Source organism: Micropterus salmoides, unplaced genomic scaffold (assembly GCF_014851395.1).
Source record: "Micropterus salmoides isolate LMB-PRFRI ecotype aquatic unplaced genomic scaffold, ASM1485139v1 Ms_hic_scaffold_8, whole genome shotgun sequence".
NCBI classification, from domain to species: domain Eukaryota; kingdom Metazoa; phylum Chordata; class Actinopteri; order Centrarchiformes; family Centrarchidae; genus Micropterus; species Micropterus salmoides.
The window spans coordinates 12,315,793-12,333,130 of NW_024044570.1; the positions used below are offsets into that span (position 1 = coordinate 12,315,793).

The 17,338-nt window shown below is 39.9% G+C and overlaps 3 protein-coding genes across 4 annotated transcripts; 2 read left to right on the forward strand and 1 right to left on the reverse strand.

Moving 5' to 3' along the window:
* Positions 1-467: 467 nt before the first annotated feature.
* LOC119893656 (endonuclease domain-containing 1 protein-like) lies at positions 468-2,460 on the reverse strand. Its single transcript, XM_038705951.1, has 2 exons — positions 2,129-2,460; positions 468-1,961 (listed from the first exon to the last, which is right to left on the reverse strand). Exons 1-2 carry the CDS (start codon positions 2,420-2,422, stop codon positions 1,356-1,358), a joined length of 900 nt encoding a protein of 299 aa, XP_038561879.1. The 5' UTR covers positions 2,423-2,460; the 3' UTR covers positions 468-1,355.
* Positions 2,461-5,574: 3,114 nt separating this feature from the next.
* Positions 5,575-8,909, forward strand: aplnr2 (apelin receptor 2). Its single transcript, XM_038705955.1, has 2 exons — positions 5,575-5,811; positions 6,526-8,909. Exon 2 carries the CDS (start codon positions 6,740-6,742, stop codon positions 8,204-8,206), a length of 1,467 nt encoding a protein of 488 aa, XP_038561883.1. The 5' UTR covers positions 5,575-5,811; positions 6,526-6,739; the 3' UTR covers positions 8,207-8,909.
* A 289-nt stretch (positions 8,910-9,198) lies between these two features.
* Positions 9,199-17,236, forward strand: hdac10 (histone deacetylase 10). 2 transcript variants are annotated; one of them, XM_038705954.1, is made up of 21 exons: positions 9,199-9,310; positions 9,475-9,624; positions 10,714-10,848; positions 10,958-11,054; positions 11,195-11,292; positions 12,141-12,245; positions 12,325-12,393; positions 12,492-12,618; positions 13,085-13,150; positions 13,239-13,298; positions 13,557-13,646; positions 13,846-13,952; positions 14,063-14,130; positions 14,706-14,946; positions 15,125-15,215; positions 15,356-15,441; positions 15,920-15,976; positions 16,064-16,145; positions 16,491-16,679; positions 16,798-16,957; positions 17,067-17,236. In XM_038705954.1, the coding sequence occupies exons 2-21, from the start codon at positions 9,560-9,562 to the stop codon at positions 17,096-17,098; spliced, it is 2,025 nt and encodes a 674-aa protein (XP_038561882.1). In that variant the 5' UTR covers positions 9,199-9,310; positions 9,475-9,559; the 3' UTR covers positions 17,099-17,236. The 2 variants fall into 2 exon arrangements, with proteins under 2 accessions (XP_038561882.1, XP_038561880.1); XM_038705952.1 differs by having other exon boundaries at positions 9,224-9,367.
* The last annotated feature ends 102 nt before the right edge of the window (positions 17,237-17,338 follow it).

The window sequence follows — 17,338 nt, forward strand, 5'->3', positions numbered from 1 at the left end:
GATGCCCTTTTTCACCTTTTTATATTATTCAGAACAATAAGATAGTTATGTCATTCCCACATGAAGGAGTTTAGCCACACAGTAAGATTACTGAAACACTGCCTCCCTCTACTGGCCATGAGAGTTAAGTGTCCTTCCAATTAAGGACATGAAATGTATTTAGGGCTCTTATCAGTCTTCTGCTGGTCAAAATAGGCTCTGTGGAGCTGACCATCTGGCACTGTGGTATATGCCAGCTGGCAGGATACAGCTACCCTCTCAAACTAAATGTGGCTACTAATCATATTCGCCCAGGGGCTATTTCTGCCCTCGTAGTTTTGGATCATTTCACCGACCTTTTTTTTTTTTTTTACATTTATTTATTTTTTATTTTTAATGGTTTATTACTGTTTGTCACATCTATGACCTGCTGTACCAAAGCTGATAAAACTAATAGTGGTAATGAAAAGAGTCACAAAAAGAGAAACTGGGAGAAAGATAATGATTTTTATTTTTACATCCCACTTTATTTAAACTTAATTTAGCATCAGTGGCTCACAAATTGGCTCCGTTTGTCCTGGATATGTTTGTGGCTTTTCATAAGGGAAGTGTACAGTAGTGTTACAGTTAAAACTGTTGGTCTAATCTGTCTGCTGAACAAAAGGCCACAGAGGAAGGTGTCCGCATTCATAAAGAGGATAAGTTAACATGAGATAAAGTGAAAGAGGACTACAACCATGTGTAGGCTATAGGCTTTTCATATTGTGTTTATGCAAACAAAACAAAAGCAAAAACTTCAGTTACAAAGGGTTTTTTTTTGTTTTGCTTTTTACCCTGACAGATGTTAACATGGAGGATCAATCTTGACCTTTGGGGATACTATGTAACAAAATCTAAGATCAGAGGTCCACTTAATAGCTTTTCAGAGCTTTCAACCACATCTTCAGATCTTTTCAGCAAATGGAGCTTAGAAAAGATAATTAGTGCAACTGAGATTATTTTGTTCTACTGTTGAACTACAAAGTAAATACTGGGTAAAATAATTAAGCATCAGTCCCAGTTATAATGAAAATCAGGGTCGTAGTGGCCTGACTGACTCTTAGGTCTAGGACAAAGATGGTTGTATAATCATATACTTTTATTAAATGTAAAAGGGATTTTAATGAGCAAACAAGCTGCCATGGAGCAATTGGATGCAAAACTAAATTGGATAATGAAAATTAAATTTGGACACTGCAAAATGTTGAATATATCAGTTAAAATGATTATTAAATTAATAAAAAAAATTCTAATCAGCTACTAAATATTCAATGTTATTGACACTGGTGTGAGAATATAAATCTATACTAAATGTGAAGGACCATATCCATTTTTTTTTAAGGCAGGTGCAGGGCCCTATTAGCACTATTAGGAGGCACACAGTTGTCATAGAAGACCTGAAAAGAGCTGCTGACAAAAGTTACCCTCTTCAGGAAGTCCTCCAGCTGCTGCACCGTCATCTCTTGAACCTTATTATTTTCCCTGTCATTGAGCCCGTGAGCTGCAAACGCAGGAAACTTTGAGCGCTCTGAGTATGGTGCATTGTGGTCAAAATCAATGCAACAGTAAGTCGACCAGAAGTAGGTGGGGATGCCCAGGCGGTTGATGTTGTTGCGGCGGATTGTGTGCCCCGAGTTAGTGACCCCGGTGACCACATAGGCGGTGCCACGGCAGTAGTTGTTGAGCCGCCTGCGGATGGTGTGCTCGTGGTTTTTCCAAGGGCCGATGTTGAACTCTCTGACCTGAGGGACCACATTTGTCAGAGTGTAGGTGGATGCTTTGTCATCAGGGTGGGCCTGGTGTTCATCTGGATTCAGCTGACCACGTTCAAAGATTACACTGTCAGAGTAGTCCTCAAGCACAGCCTGAGCATCCTCAAAACTTTTATGAACATTTTCAGAAGGCAACTGCTGCATCTCGCGTGATCCAGAGACTGTGGAGAGCTGTCAGGATAAACATTGTCATTACTGAAAACAAAACATTTATACAGTGAATAGATTATCAAATTAGACGGTCTGGATTTCTCCACTCTTTCAAATCCTAAACATTTTAAATTAAGCTTTTCTAAATCCTGGGAGGTAAAGACAGTAAAGCAACAACGCATCCCTACTTGTGGCTCGTACATCCAAGGTGCATCAGCCTTCTTGGAGCCATCCGATCGCTTAAAGGTGTATGCAGAATAAACCGGGATGTGGTTGAAAGTGTCATACAAGGTGACATACCGCGGGTTGCCCTTGTAGAACTGGCAAATCTTTTTAAAAGGCTGGTCCTCAAGCCCTCGAGGCAGTGTGCCCATGAACAGGAACTGTTTACACTCAGGTGCAAGGTTTTCCTGCACCTCTGCTCCTGCCATCACAATGATAAGAAGACAGATGAGAGCTTGAGCTGTTCTGTAGACAATCATGACGAAACATGCAGTATGTCTCCACAGTGCATTTAATCCCTCTGAAGCGTTGTCCTACTGTGTGGACTTTGCCTCCTCTGTGCTTCATACCATCTTATGCATATCATGCAAATTCTTATCTTTTTTCCCCATTACAACTAACCAAACCATTTCCATGCTTGAAAAGCCATTCACTAGCACCAGTGGCCATCACAGGCACAGTAAGATTCACAGATCTTAAAGGTCCTGCACACCCACACAGGTTTCTTGAGTAATTCTTTTCAGGTTTAAATTTAGGTCACCAAACTCCATGTACTGAAAACAAACAGGAGACTGGGGGAAATATCAATCAAAAAGAGTCTATACACACCCACACAGCTGGCCTTTTTTCCCAGCAGCAGAAAAAAGGAAGAGCACAGGTGATACCATTTACATTTAAGTGTTCCTGTAAGCCATAAATAACCCCTTTTGATTTCTAGGTAAGTCAAAATGTCTGCTATGAAAAAGGGGATATTAAGGCCATTACTGTCATTTAATATGTTATTTCACACAGCCTCATTGCACTAATGTCAGATGAACACAGAGGTTACAGTTTCCCCATCTGTGCCACAAGCTGTTTACTGTATCGGCATACTTTGACATGTAAAAGTGTTTTAAAACAGTCGGTTTGGCCTAGGAAAAGCTTAACCAAACATATCCACAGTAGCAACAACTTTATGGTAGCTGGTATTTTACCTGGTCAATCTGCTCAAGCTTATTAAGATACAGTAGGTTGTTTTTAAGCTCCAGGAACCACTGAGTCTCTTTTCAAGTGCCATTGAATTCACTTTGTTTCACCAGGACATTCCTCTGAATATCAATACTGCTTTCCAGAGAGTCCTGTGTACATATGCTAGCAGCTGTGTGAGACTGTAGGTACCTTCATGGTGGCATTAGTGGAAAAATCAGGGGGTTTCCAAAGTTATTAGGATACGCATACATCAGGATACATCATCAGGGAGCTTGAATGCCAGTACAGAATATTGAGCAAACAGTGGTATCAAACGCTGCCTGTTGATCAAGTTCAGATTTCAGTTTACATTTAAAAGCCTGTAGTATTTATTTGTTGCCTTGTTGACCTGTCTTAATTGATACCTGATATTGGTACCAGAATAACAAAGGCTGCTCTTGAACACAGTATTTTTGCATGCAGAGATTTCCAGAAAATGTGGACCCGAGTTCTCTGTGGTTTGAGGGGGCGGGGGGGTGATGTGGAGCATTGATTTAAAGACCACTGTCATTGTAGTTACTGTAATTACATCCACTACTACGCTATCAATACCAGCTGTCTGCAGAAAATTGTCAGTCTTTGAAGTCTCATCTTTCATACAGCTCAATGTACTCTATTGGTCCCTGTTTTGTTACACTGTAGTGCATCCTTCTGAGGCTCAGTCTACAGATTTCTTCTCATTGAAACAATTGTATTTACTCTGCCTTTCTTTCCTTCTCAGTAAGTAAAACTTTGGGTGTGTGTGTGTGTGTGTGTGTGTGTGTGTGTGTGTGTGTGTGTGTGTGTGTGTGTGTGTGTGTGTGTGTGTTGTTGTGAAAAGACTGGAATGTTTTTGGTAACATCAGTTTCCATAACAACAGGTTGATGGCAGCGCGAACTCTACCCCTGTAGAAACAAACACTTCCTGTTTACAATCGGAATATCTTCACTGTTTACACTGTAACTCCATGTTGACATACAGTAACTATACATCCATCAATCAATCCAATATCTAGGCTTAGATAAAACTTAAAAATGACTAAAATAAAAGTCAAAATGTCTCTAAAACTTTTATTACCATTTCTTAAGGTCAAGTCGTTGAGTCGTAGTAACATAATATGATCTCTTAAGGGATTGTCTTGCACAATGGACATGCAAGGAGCTGCTGCTGTGAACGCTGTGTTACGAGACAGTTAACCGCTTAAACCTAAACTGACCATTTACAGGGAAATTGACAGTAGTCAGTTTGGGATCACAGTGCTGTGATTGGTTAGTAAGTTACAGGTAATTAAGCTAGAAAGTTGAATTATAGTTCACGTATTTTGTCCACATATCATAACAATTACTCTGATAAGAAGACAATACTTTAATGGAAGCCCTGCTAGCCGTACTACTATTTTTGCCTGTATTTGCAAATTGCAGTATCACATATGAAAATGACTGAAAGCATCTATGCAGGGTAGTGGAGACAATGTGCAAGTAAAATAAATACCCCTTTAGGCTAAAGGTGCCTAAAATTAGTTAATCTCATAGAGTATATTGCTGCTGGGGGTTGTACCTATAGCCGCGTTTCCACTGCAGGGACCAGGGTCTAAATTATGCTCGAGGGACTTTATATTTAACCCCAAACCCCAACTGATGACACCAAAGACAAATTTAATACAGATTTATTTAAATAAATTTAAATACAAAATTAAAGAGACAAACAGTTCACATCCCATCTTACCTACTTGGATTCTATTGATCTCGTTACTTGTTCAAATAAATGCCTCTTCCTACCTGGAATAAGACAGAATGATCTCTACACTGCTCTGAAATCTGTGGCAGAGAAGCCTCAGAAACAGTATTTAGACAATGCAACACATGAGCACAATTGAAACTCTGGGTTAATATCTACTTTCATCTGAAAGCTCTCAGTATTTTTTACAGAAAGTGTGTGTATATATATATATATATATATATATATATATATATACATGTATATGTATATAGAATGAAGGTTTGAAGGCCTTTTGAATATATTCATGATGGCTGCCTAACATACATTCACTATTCTATTCTAATATTGTTGTCCGACTTTGAATGTGAAGGCTGTGAGTTTGTCTTCTGTGAGGGTTGTTACATTTCACCCCTGTATACACTGTGTTTGAATATGTGAGACACAGAGAACGAACAATGTGTTTGCGCATGTTTGTGTACTGTTTGTGCATTTGAATGTGTTTGTGCAAAGGAAATATGAGCATTGGGGGGATCTGTTTGTGTCTCGGGTTAGTGTGTGCTCATGGGGGAAGGATGGGTGGTGTCATTGTGTCTCTCGGGAGGTACGTGTGTTTGTGTTGGGGGGGGGGTGTTTGCAGGTCTCGTAGCTCTCTGCTGGGGTGGTCTAGTTTGAGAACAAGAGAAAGGTTGTGTGTATGTGTACAAATGTGTGTGTGCATAGGGGACATTGCTATCTATTCTAACTTAAGAGGAAGGCACATCTTCCTCAGCTGGCACAGTTCAGATGTAGAGACTGAGGAGCAAGAGGAGAAGTCACAGAGAGAAAGTGAAATGAGACAAGATAAGATGAGAGGACAGTGGCTGAATTTTGTCCCATAATAATCATCACACTATTATTAGCATCGTGGAATGGATTTTATCCAAGTTGAAGAAGTTGCCTGAGGTAAGTGTCTCTTTTGTGAAACTCATCATAATTCCTCTAAGGACTAGGCCTTCATTTAGGATGGCTAGGATGGAGTGTTTCTATGCAAAACATGCAGCGCGATAAAGACTGTAATACAAATTTACAGTATGAATTACAACAGTGTCAGCACAGTAACCTTGTAAAAGCATAAAAGCAGAAACAAATGATTCACATGCTGCATTATTATCTCCCGTAATATTTCTTAGATAATAATGTATAAAAAAGAGTCACTGCTAAATGTATTACTTTATTAGTGCAGTGAGTGAGAGAATATGTTGCCTATTTCTGTATTTTTGATCCAGAATCTATGAAAATGTTCTTGGATGTGCACACTGTTGATTCTGTTTGTCTGACAAAAGTATTTTAATCGCATTACTGAAAAGAAATGTCGCAAAGTCAGTTTTAGTCTTAGATTTTTGTTTAGTCCTTTATTAGACACCCATCCACAAGAGAACATATGCAGTATGAGGATGAAAACACACAATTTATGTACACTGGTGACATTTTGTTGTTTGCATGTCTTTGTTTACAACATTCTTGGGCAGATAGTAAAAACACATCCTGGACTAAATTCCTTAAGTAGGATGTGTGTAGCTTAACTTTGATTTCTTGTAACAAGTTGTGCATGTATAGCATTTACAGTGTTTGTGTCTGTTGCAAAACTTTAAGAATCTCAACGACTTTAATTTTCAGACCATCCAAGTCAACAGACTGAGGAAGAAGTGGAAGTGAACACAGGACAATCTACTACCAGAATTAAGGCCCTGAATCCTATATCTAAAACAATTGTCCGAGTGCTGGATATCCCAGTGCTGGAGTTTTGGCTTTTTGCTTCCAGACGTTGTATTGACCAAACTGCACCAGTGACAAATGACTTTTTATAGAAACTAAGGAGACGGCTGCACAGATGTCAGATTCAGACTTACTCACCTCCCCCTCTCCTTCTGCCCCTCCCCTCTTCTACTGTGACTACAGCGACTGGTCTCCCTCCTTCTCCATCATCCCATGCGTCTACCTGCTGGCCTTCCTGGTTGGTTGCCTCGGCAACAGTCTGGTGCTGTGGGCCTTCCTGGACCGAGCTGAGGGGAGGGGAACGAGGACCGGAGACAAAGCTGGAATTGGAAAGCTCTGTTGCTCTGGCGTCTTCAGAACCAGTCAGCAGAACATTAACAGTGCTGGTAGATTTAACCACGGCTCATTTCCTCAGAAGAACAAGGAAAACTCAGGACAAAGCTGCAGACCCTCCTCTCATTCCTCCACCTCCTCCTCTTATCCTCCCTCCATCCCTCGTCCCTCCCGCTCACTGACAGACTCTCTAATAGCTAGCTTAGCGTTAGCTGACCTCTGCTTCCTTGTGACTCTCCCTCTGTGGGCGGTCTACACAGCGATGGGCTACCACTGGCCATTTGGGCAACCCCTCTGCCAAATCAGCAGCTTCCTCACTGCACTCAACATGTATGCCAGCGTGTTCAGTCTGAGCATGCTCAGTGTGGAGCGGTACTGGGTTCTGACAGGACGCCGGCACTCCAGCCACCATGCCCCACAGAGGTGCCCCAGCAGGGCTTTGTGGATACTTGGAGGGGTGTGGGTGCTGGCGGGGGTGCTGGCACTTCCTGGTTTGCTGCTGCGCTCTGTCAGGGAGGTGGAGCTAGACCATGAATCTGATGATGATTGGCAGCTAGAGCCAGTTCATCCTACTGACTCTGGATCAGTCTTTCTCTCTTGTCAGATGGATTACTCCATGCTGATTGGAGTAGAGCTGGAGGAGACAGATCGAGAGAGGGTGGAGATGTGGTGGGCGGCCGCCTTGAGTCTTAAATCAACTGTTATTGGCTTCCTGCTTCCTTTTATCATCTTGCTGGTCTGCTACTGCTCATTGGCCCAGCTCCTCAACAGACATTTTGGACGGGGCCCTCGTCCTGACCGCAGGAGGCAGCGAAGACTCCTCAGGGTTATTGTCACTTTAGTGTTGGCTTTCTTCCTGTGCTGGCTGCCTCTGCATGTTAATAAGACTGTTTCCATGCTGCTGGAGTTTGGTTTTGTCCATTACTCCTGCTCTTTAGATCAGCTTTTACTGGCTGCTCACCCATATGTCACCTGTTTAGCTTATCTCAACTCCTGCCTTAACCCTCTCCTGTATGCTGCCTGTGACCCGACATTCAGGAAGAGATGCAGAAGAGCTCTTCTCATGTTGTTCAGGAGAGGAGGAGAGCGAAGGGGGGAAAATAAGAGAAAGAAGGATGAAGGAGAGGAAGAGAAAGAGGAAAGGAGCTCAGTTTATCCCACAAAAACACAAGAGGAAACTGCAGATAGGACAGAGACGGGAGAAGAGGAGAGGGCGGTAGAAGTGGGTGGGATGGTTGCTGAGGAGTGAGAGGCCACATGAATCATGGCTCAATACCAAAAAAGATAATTGTTAATTCAGTGAAATCTAAATTCACACCAAAGAACAAGGACATCAAGCCATATTGTTTGTTGACAATAAAAGAGCATTGTATGTGATTTGTTTCTCAGCAGTGTTGTTGGGGACTGAATCTTCATAAAATGAACATTCATGAGGTCATAGACATGATTCCCTGCTTCAATCCAGATATTTCCCACAGGAAAGATGCCACCACTTCCTAAAAGATTGTTGACCCCAGAAATAGAGTCTCGCTAGACCAAATGTTCTCATGTTATCTGATCTGTTTCTATATTTTGTACGAGTAATATACGCTGAGTTGTTTATTGATTTGTGTTGTTTTTCTATTAAAATGAGGATCATGTTAAACTCACATGTGTCTTCTAATTTTTTTTAAATGCAGTACATAGTACATATGGCTATAAATATGCCTATGTGAAAACTCTGGTTGGAATTAAGAGGAACAAAAACCAACAGCTCTTAATTATATGTGCAGCGCAGTCCAGCACACAAAATGTCAGATAATACTTAAAAGCATCAAGACAAAAACATCTTAATTTTTAATATAAAAATATTGTCCTTTGGTCTTTTTATGCATTTATGACTACCACTTCTATCCAAAACAAAGCTGTTTCTGTTTCTTTTTTCCATAAATATAAAACAATAATAAATCCTTTTATTTCAAAGAATAAATAAGAAGCCTAATATTAGTGACATTCTTTACAGAACTTGCTTTCAGTCCATATTTCTGTTACTAAAGACTACAGGGGCGAGTTCAATCTCAAAACGTTTTGCAACGTTTTCGGACTGAACGACATATTTCCTTGCAACGTTCCGCAACGGGCTTAGCGTTATGTTTTCTCCCGTTTGGTGGGCGTGTCACAGGTGTTAACCAATCAGCTGCGACAAGTTTGTAAACTACGTTGTTAAAAAAGGCAGGAAACTTGTGTACACAACAGGGTGTTTGACTCACCACCGTTTCCGAAAAAAACTGTTCCCCAGGACTTTTGGCAGGAGGATCAAACCCTTTGGCAACTTTTATTTGGAAGTAGAAACTGTACAGTCATTGGCTATATGGCAAGTGATAGGCCTACTTCAGTAGTAGAAGTCTATTTAGAAAACGGAGCACGCAATGTAAACATAATTATAATGTCGTTTTATTAAACGAGTAATAACTGTAATAATTGTAAATCATCAATAATGTACAGTCGTTTTTTGTTGTTTTTGTTTTTTATGTACAGAGCCTGTTTCATGACGGACATAAGACGGCGTTACACGTGGTCAGTATCAGCATCGATCTAACTTCACTCACTGGTCTAAGAAACAATGAAGATGGGAACAGCATTGATTTATGACGAAGAAATGACCAAATACAAGCTACTCTGGGTTGAGTAAGTACATGCCGGGGTAACCACACATTTCGGTGCATAGCATTAGCTAACATAATCAAATAAGCCAGAATTAATAACTTCCTTGAACATCTAACGTTACCACGGGTGTCTGAAGGCTGGCGGACGTTAACGTTAATTGGAGCTAGATAGGCTATAACCTGTTTAATTACTCTATGCTCAAACATTGATAAGTTAGTACAAGAAACGTAACGTTGCATTAAAGTTACCGTAACCTCAGGTAACAGCAGCTTATTTACGTCAACGTTACTACTTACCTGTAGCGTAAGTTCTATATCAGTGGTTACCTATTTTTTTAAAATGGTTTTAAACGAGTAGATGCATCCTTCAAATGTCATTGATGGGGATTCATGTACTCAATTCAAGGTATTCTGTGGAGTTAGTACTGTTAAATTGTTGTTACTGTTAGTGGTAGGAACTTAAGTTGCTGTTTGTTGTAACTAGCCCGGTCGATTATTAAGGAGCACCCTCAGTGTCAGCGCCAAGCTAGCCCTGTTGTGTTTTTTTGTTATTGTTTTTTACATATACATCGGTATAGTTTAGTTTTGGGCAGACCTTTACTATTCTTTTGTTTGTGCTTGTGCCATAACACTTAGCAACACACTTAATTCTTTATTTCAACAAATTCAAGGCTTTTTCTCGGTAAACGTCTACCATAAGATCACTTTTTAATTTGGTGAAAGACAATTATTACAGGTGTGAATATGTGCTGTACTTGGCTCGGCTGACTAAGTGATCATTATACATTAGATGTAAAAGTGTTTTTCACTTGAATTAAAAGTGATTTTAAAAAAGATATTGTCATTACATTTCATTATGTTACATATGTTAGGGAAAGGTCCACTGCTTTTTGACTTAATTTTCACCTCTGTTGTGCATTATCTACTTAGGGTGTTTGTCCGCCAAAAGTGGAAAAAAAATAAAATTACTAAAACTACTAATGAATTTAAGTTTGAAAAACTGATTTCAAATGATCCAACAAATTTAGTTGTGCTGAATGACGATACAGATCAAAGCCTTAAGCTTAACTCAACACATAATTCAAATTCAGCTGCATTTTTCCCTCTCCAGCCCTGCATGTAAGATCGAGGTACCCGAGCGTCTGATAGTGAGTCATGATGCTTTGGTCAAGAACGGCCTAGCTGATCGCTGTGTCACTGTTCCTGTCCGCGAGGCGACAGAGACAGACATTCTGCTGGTTCACAGGTCAGTCCTGATGTTGACCAACTGGTTCAGTTAACTTTTCTACCTCCCCAGTAGGCTGCAATAAATGCCCAAAGTCACTCAGCGAAAAGTACTTTGATGCTTTCAACAGTGAGGAGTACTTGGAGGCAGTGAAGAAGACTCCCCATATGACTCTGGAGGACCTGAAGGAGTTCACCCAGCAATATGGTGACGTCTACTTCCACCCAGTTAGTCCTACACTTCTTACTTGAGATGCAGCTGTTGTCATTTATCCATATCTCGCGTTTGTTCATTCAGTGGTGGTAAGAGGGACGATTCTCAGCTTCCCTCCTGGTTAACCATTCCTCTTTCACATTTACTGTTCTAGAACATCTATCACTGTGCCAAGCTGGCTGCAGGGGCCACACTGCAACTAGTGGACAGTGTTATGACCGGGAAGGTGAGGAATGGCATGGCCCTGGTCAGGTGAGGCTGGTAACCAGTTAAACACAGCAGTCCTGATATGTACTGTGATGCTACAGTGAGCCTGTATGATTCTCTTCTTTGTCAGCACGATTGCTTTTTGATTTAGTGGGTGTAGTGAGTGTGTTTATTGATAAATTGATAGGCATGTTATTATTTGATCATAACTTTTGATATTCTAGTAAGTGTTTTACTAATTCATCATGTAAAGCTAGCAAACTCCGGCACGCTGTCAACACGACCCCAATCATTCAAAACAGTCACATCAGAGAGAGAGAGAGAGAGAGAGAGAGAGAGTAACTCCTTCAGCAATTAATAAAATACATGCAGTAAATGAGATGAACAATGTGTGTCAAGATCCACCAAATACAATAGAAACCTGGAAATAGAAACTTCAGGTCAAACAATATAAAATAAGTAATCAACAACAAATCTTGTAATAGGGGATGAAGTTTTAACAGCAACCAGTGAAAGTATTATATGCAAACTAGAAATAATTCATATTGAAAGTAATCTTTACAATTTTTCTGTTTTTTCTGCTAGTTTATTTATTTATTTATTTATTTATTACAGGGACAGTGCAGTGAGGACAAACACAAAGTTAATTATTAAGAAAAGTTAAGGAAATTGTTATGGAAATGAAACAGAGCAATAAACTGGGCTTAAAAGTCTGAAATTGGCTTCTTTTTATCCTCTTTATGGTAATAAACCACATACTAAGCGTTTTATGTGCTTGTCAGTCTAATTAAGAAGCTGTAAGATGTCACTGTTTTCTCTGTATTGGCTAAATAGTTTATGAATTACTGGATAAAATCATGACCTGCATATCACTTGTTTGTCATTGTTGACAGACCACCAGGACACCACAGTATGCGCAGTGCTGCCAGTGGATTCTGTGTGTTCAATAATGTGGCCATAGCAGCTCAATATGCCAAGCAAAAATATGGGGTTAAAAGGTAAAATGATTTTAGATTATTTTGTTTATTTTTTGTATTTTGTTACCAAATATTTATTTATGTGTTTATGTATTTTCAGGGTGTTGATAGTTGACTGGGATGTACATCATGGTCAAGGGGTGCAGTACTGCTTTGAAGATGATCCAAGGTGAGTCTTTCCTATCAGGAGGATACTGAATTTGACATGTGGATGTTGGCATATTAAGTTCTACATACTATAAATGTAATTCATTATACCCCCCTCAGCGTGCTCTACTTCTCATGGCACCGCTATGAACATCAGAAATTCTGGCCTCAACTTAAAGAATCAGACTACAACAGTGTTGGCAAAGAGAATGGGGCAGGATTCAATATAAATGTACCATGGAATAAGGTTAGTGACCACAGGTATGTTGTTAATCCAAGGTTATTAGAAATCCTTAATTTAATTTTTTAGGTCTACTTTGTAAAAATTTTATCCTAGACTCTACTTTTCTATTGATTGAAAGAATAGGAAATAAAGTCAAAACGTTATGGACTTTTTTGGTTTGACAATGTACATAAATGGTCTTTCCTAAACATACTACAACAAAGAAAAAATGTCAAAACAAACAAAGTTCATTTTGTTTGTTTTCATCAAATTATGAAACCAAAGAAAGTTCCTGTATTTTTTGCCCTTATGATGTAAAATGTTAAATCCATCATTGAATATCAAATTTGTTACTGATTAATTATCAATCAACTGATTGTTAATGAACTAAACCTTTTAGCGTCAATCTCAAATTTGCTTTGATGGTTGCATGCACGAGTGTTGTGTATAAGAGTGTGTTTATTTATGAGGTCCCATTGTATTATTTCAGGTAGGAATGAAGAACAGCGACTATCTTTCAGTCTTCTGTCACGTCCTTCTGCCAGTCGCATATGAGGTTAGCCATTTTGGAAAATGTATATTTTGCCATCAGATAGTGATGTGTTGGAGATTATTAATTTGAGCGTGTGTTTTCTTTGTCATAGTTTTGTCCAGACTTGGTCCTGGTGTGTGCAGGCTTTGACTCAGCCATCGGCGACCCTGAGGTACTGAATATAAATGACCATAATAAAGCTTGAAATGCAATTGCAGTATTTCTGCAGATTTTAGTTTATATCTATTTTTGTGTATGCTGAACTTACAGTTACACTTTATTAGGTACTGTTGTACAATCTATTGCAATTCAATATAACTGCTCGCCATAAATTCTACGTTATCAAGTTTATAAATGTACTTATATATTTGTTATTGAGATTACAGTTAAACATTGTGTTGGACTGGACTACATGGTCTTATATTTTCAGGGTGAAATGTGTGCCAGCCCAGACATTTTTGCCCACCTCACTCACCTCCTGATGAACCTCGCAGGAGGGAAACTGTGTGCTGTGCTGGAGGTCAGGCCACACAACATATACTTAACTTCAACACAAACATATGAATCAATCTCAATAATTTCTTCAAAACACCTGTCCTCCTGGATTCACCATCATGAAGTGCTTTAAGAATGACACAGGTGTCTAATCTATACTATACTGATACCATCATGTTGTAAGAACATTTGGTTGTAAAAGGTTTTGTGTGAATGTTTTCCAGGGAGGATACAACCTGACTTCTCTCGCACAGTCTGTGTGTCAAACAGTGCAGACCTTGCTTGGAGATTCTGCGCCTCGACCTGCAAACCTCAATGGTCCCTGTAAAAGGTCAAAGCAAATAGTCAAGCAAGTGTTTGTGTGTGTGTGTGTGTGTGTGTGTGTGTGTGTGTGTGTGTGTGTGTTTTATAACTGTAGTGACTTTATTTTTTTCTTTTCAGTGCACTTGAGTCCCTTCACTGTGTCCGGTCAGCTCATAGGCGGTACTGGTCCTGCCTCAAACATGCAGGTATAACATCCATTTTGAGCTATTGCGGAAAAGAGAATTCCACCGATTTAGCAATGCACTCCTTTAACATGGTCGGACAAGGGCCAGAATTGTTGCAGAAGAATCAGAGATGATGTGGGTTTTATCACACACATTCTTGTCAAAACCTGGTACCCACAATATAACTCTGCCATTGACAGTCTGAGATTTGGGTGTTTAATGCTAGTAGTGGCTAATGTAGTCTTGAGCCGGTAGGCTAAAGAAGTGATGAGGAGCGGGCTGCAGAGGTCTGGTAACCTCACTTCTTTCTTTTCACAATGGAAGTTTTTTTTCTTTCTATTTTCAAAATTGTAGTATTCAGACCAAACGATGGCAAAAAGCTTTATCCAACTTTTTTAACATATGTATTCTCCGCGAGACCTGTAAACAGACATTGATGTGAACAATTTACATTTAAAATTCCCCCTTTTAATTAGCCTTTAGAAAACAAGAGAGATGGCTAGCAGTACTTCATGATTAACCCCCTAACCCTAACCCTAATCACGTTAATTTGACATTCTCTGCCTTGTAAAATATTTCAATACTCCTTTCTCCAGCTGAACTACCCACCTCTGATATCAGCACAAAGCGCATTAAATTAGCAGAAGAAGAAGAAAAGTTAGAGAAAGGAGAAGAGGAGAAAAGCGTAGAGGAAAAGCTGTGGCCAGAGCCTCCAAAAAGAGTCACTCCTCCTATCCGCACTGCTTTGGTCCTCCCTGATGGTGTGGCTTGCCCAGACGGATGTTCACGCTTCAGCTCATCAGAGGGTCCTGACGCTGTCATAGTCAGCAGACTTAAGTATGGAGCTGTGTTTGGTGATGGTTCATCTCAATTAACATTATTCATAATAATGGATTTCTTATTATTGACACAGGAGGAGTTTATCATTGGAGGATTAGATTTTCAACAGAATACATATAATCATGATTTCATCTAAAACATTATACAAAAATGTGTTGTTTTTTGTCACAATAAGGGAGAATTTCCTCAAAGATACGGATGACCGCGATGCTCTCACAACCCTCTCCAGTCTTATTGCCCTCTTAGAGAAAATGGAGAAGAATGAGGTACAGTCAGGATATTATTTGCGTCTCATCTTTCCATGTGCTCTGATGTGATCTGCTTGTAAATACAGTTTGTGCTTTGCTGACCTGCCTCCACGAGCTGCAAGCTGATTTTTTTATTACATTTAATTACCGGCTCTCAGGTCTGCAGTGGCTTGGCGCTGGTCCGTGACGTCTCCATGGCGATGACTTGTGTTGTCCAGCATGCTGCAGCTGCTCCCAGCGACCGGTATAGCAATGTGGATGTAATCCATATGTACACTGACTGTGTGTTTTTAATATTACTGACATAGAAAAGTGGTGTGTGAGGTAATTAGCGTGTTGTATAAAAATGTCAATTTGTGGTTTATGTGCAGGGCTGGGTCTTTCCTAAAACGTGGAACTATTTTTAAACAGTGTTGTTTGGTTGATTGTTTTTGTCAGTTGTGCAGCAACCAAATAAAGAGATTTCTGTTATAGATACAGTTTTAGCACCTAACTGCATCATAAATGATAAATGTCCCTCAGAAGTGAAGAGAAATGTTTACAGTGTCCAAACAATTACAGATTAATGATGATGATATGAAATTGTAAAAGACAAGTTCCCTTTAAACAACAAGCTGACTTCACTGAATGCGAGTAAACCAACAGAGAACTTACGAGTGAAGTTTATTCAAATGCATTGTCAAGAGTTTTGTCGGATGTGATATGGCTTTATTCTTATGCAGGGTTTTGGTTGTGTGTGTTGGAGATGCGGTGGTCCCGAGTCACGGAACAGAGGACGGGTGATTATCGTTTGTGCTCCCTGAATTAGACATTTTGTCCCCAACACTGAACAATATAATGACAGAAATCCATCTTTCCATCTTTAGCAAAACACTCCTGGTGCAGTTCAGCAACAAGCAGTCAGAGGAACAGAAAAGCAAATATTACATTCCTGTGTGTCTGAAGAAGGTACTTTGTGTTACAATAGTAGAAACTACAATTAAGATTTGTCTATTCATATTTTCAGTGTGCAGGTATTCATTTACTATTTTATTATCTTTCTTTATGATCATATTACCGCTAAGTTCTCATATCAAGATCATGTCTAAATAAGTTTTTTTTTTAAAGCTGGTAGGCAATTTATTTCATAAGCATTTTTTGTTCTATTTCTTGAAATTCTATTCACATCCTGGCAGCAATCAATAAATCATGCTACCCCAGCTTTAATGTTTTTGCATGGTTGTTTCATGTGCAGGGGATGTGTGTGTTTGTTAGATAACAACATCCCAACCGTATTTGTTTGTCTTTCCAAAGGGCTGCAGTGACGTGTCAGGGTTCACACAGGCCGTGTTGGGCTTCCTCCTGCCTCTGGGATACGAGTATGACCCAAGTCTGGTTCTGTTAGTTCGGACACCAGATAGTGGGTTGTGTGACGGAGTGTGGCAACAACTAACAGGCCTGCTGCAGGGCCTGGCACAAGGACACACACTGGTACTCATGCAGGTAAGAAGGCTGGGGCAAGTTCAATAAAAGCGAAAAGTGTTCATCTTTGGCATCATTTTTGGGGAGGTTTAAATGTCAGCGTGTTCTACTTTAGTGGTCAGTAATTTTGTGATTTCAGGAAGGTGAGAAGGCATGTGTTGGCCCCACAGCCTCCTCTCTCCTCGGGGACGCTGCCCCCCCGCTGGGGCAGCTACGTGCTCCTCTACCAGAAGATGTGGCGGCACTGGAGAGGCTGAGACACATACTCCAGGCGGACTGGAAGCTTCTGCAGACTACAGGTAAATTCTCAATGGCAGCATCGCATATCAACGTTACACATAATCTGACATCTACAGAACTTAAAAATACTTGAACAATGTTAATTGGAATTTCTGTCTCCTACAACAGCACCAGAAACCGGAGGAGGTGATGAGTGCTGAAGCCGATCCTGCACCTTTTTGTAAAGAAATCAGTTGAAGCACATCAATCAGAATGGCTATATAAAATGTTATTGTCTAAACTGAGTTTTTGTTATACACATTTAATGTTTTTAAAAAATGCATAATCTAAATGAATCACACAATTGTCAGATTGATTTATAGCGTCTTTTGATGCATAGACACAACACAATCTAAGTTCTTTATCTTCTCTGGCGCCGTAAATGATTTATTGTTTACATC

Excerpts from the sequence above, each read along its gene's own strand:
- LOC119893656 (XM_038705951.1), bottom strand. The coding sequence starts at position 2,422 with ATGATTGTCTACAGAACAGCTCAAGCTCTCATCTGTCTTCTTATCATT. Across the intron at positions 1,962-2,128 it reads CTTGGATGTACGAGCCACAA|CTCTCCACAGTCTCTGGATC; the intron begins GTAGGGATGCGT and ends TTATCCTGACAG.
- aplnr2 (XM_038705955.1), top strand. The coding sequence starts at position 6,740 with ATGTCAGATTCAGACTTACTCACCTCCCCCTCTCCTTCTGCCCCTCCC.
- hdac10 (XM_038705954.1), top strand. The coding sequence starts at position 9,560 with ATGAAGATGGGAACAGCATTGATTTATGACGAAGAAATGACCAAATAC. Across the intron at positions 9,625-10,713 it reads TACAAGCTACTCTGGGTTGA|CCCTGCATGTAAGATCGAGG; the intron begins GTAAGTACATGC and ends TTCCCTCTCCAG. Across the intron at positions 16,958-17,066 it reads GAAGCTTCTGCAGACTACAG|CACCAGAAACCGGAGGAGGT; the intron begins GTAAATTCTCAA and ends CTCCTACAACAG.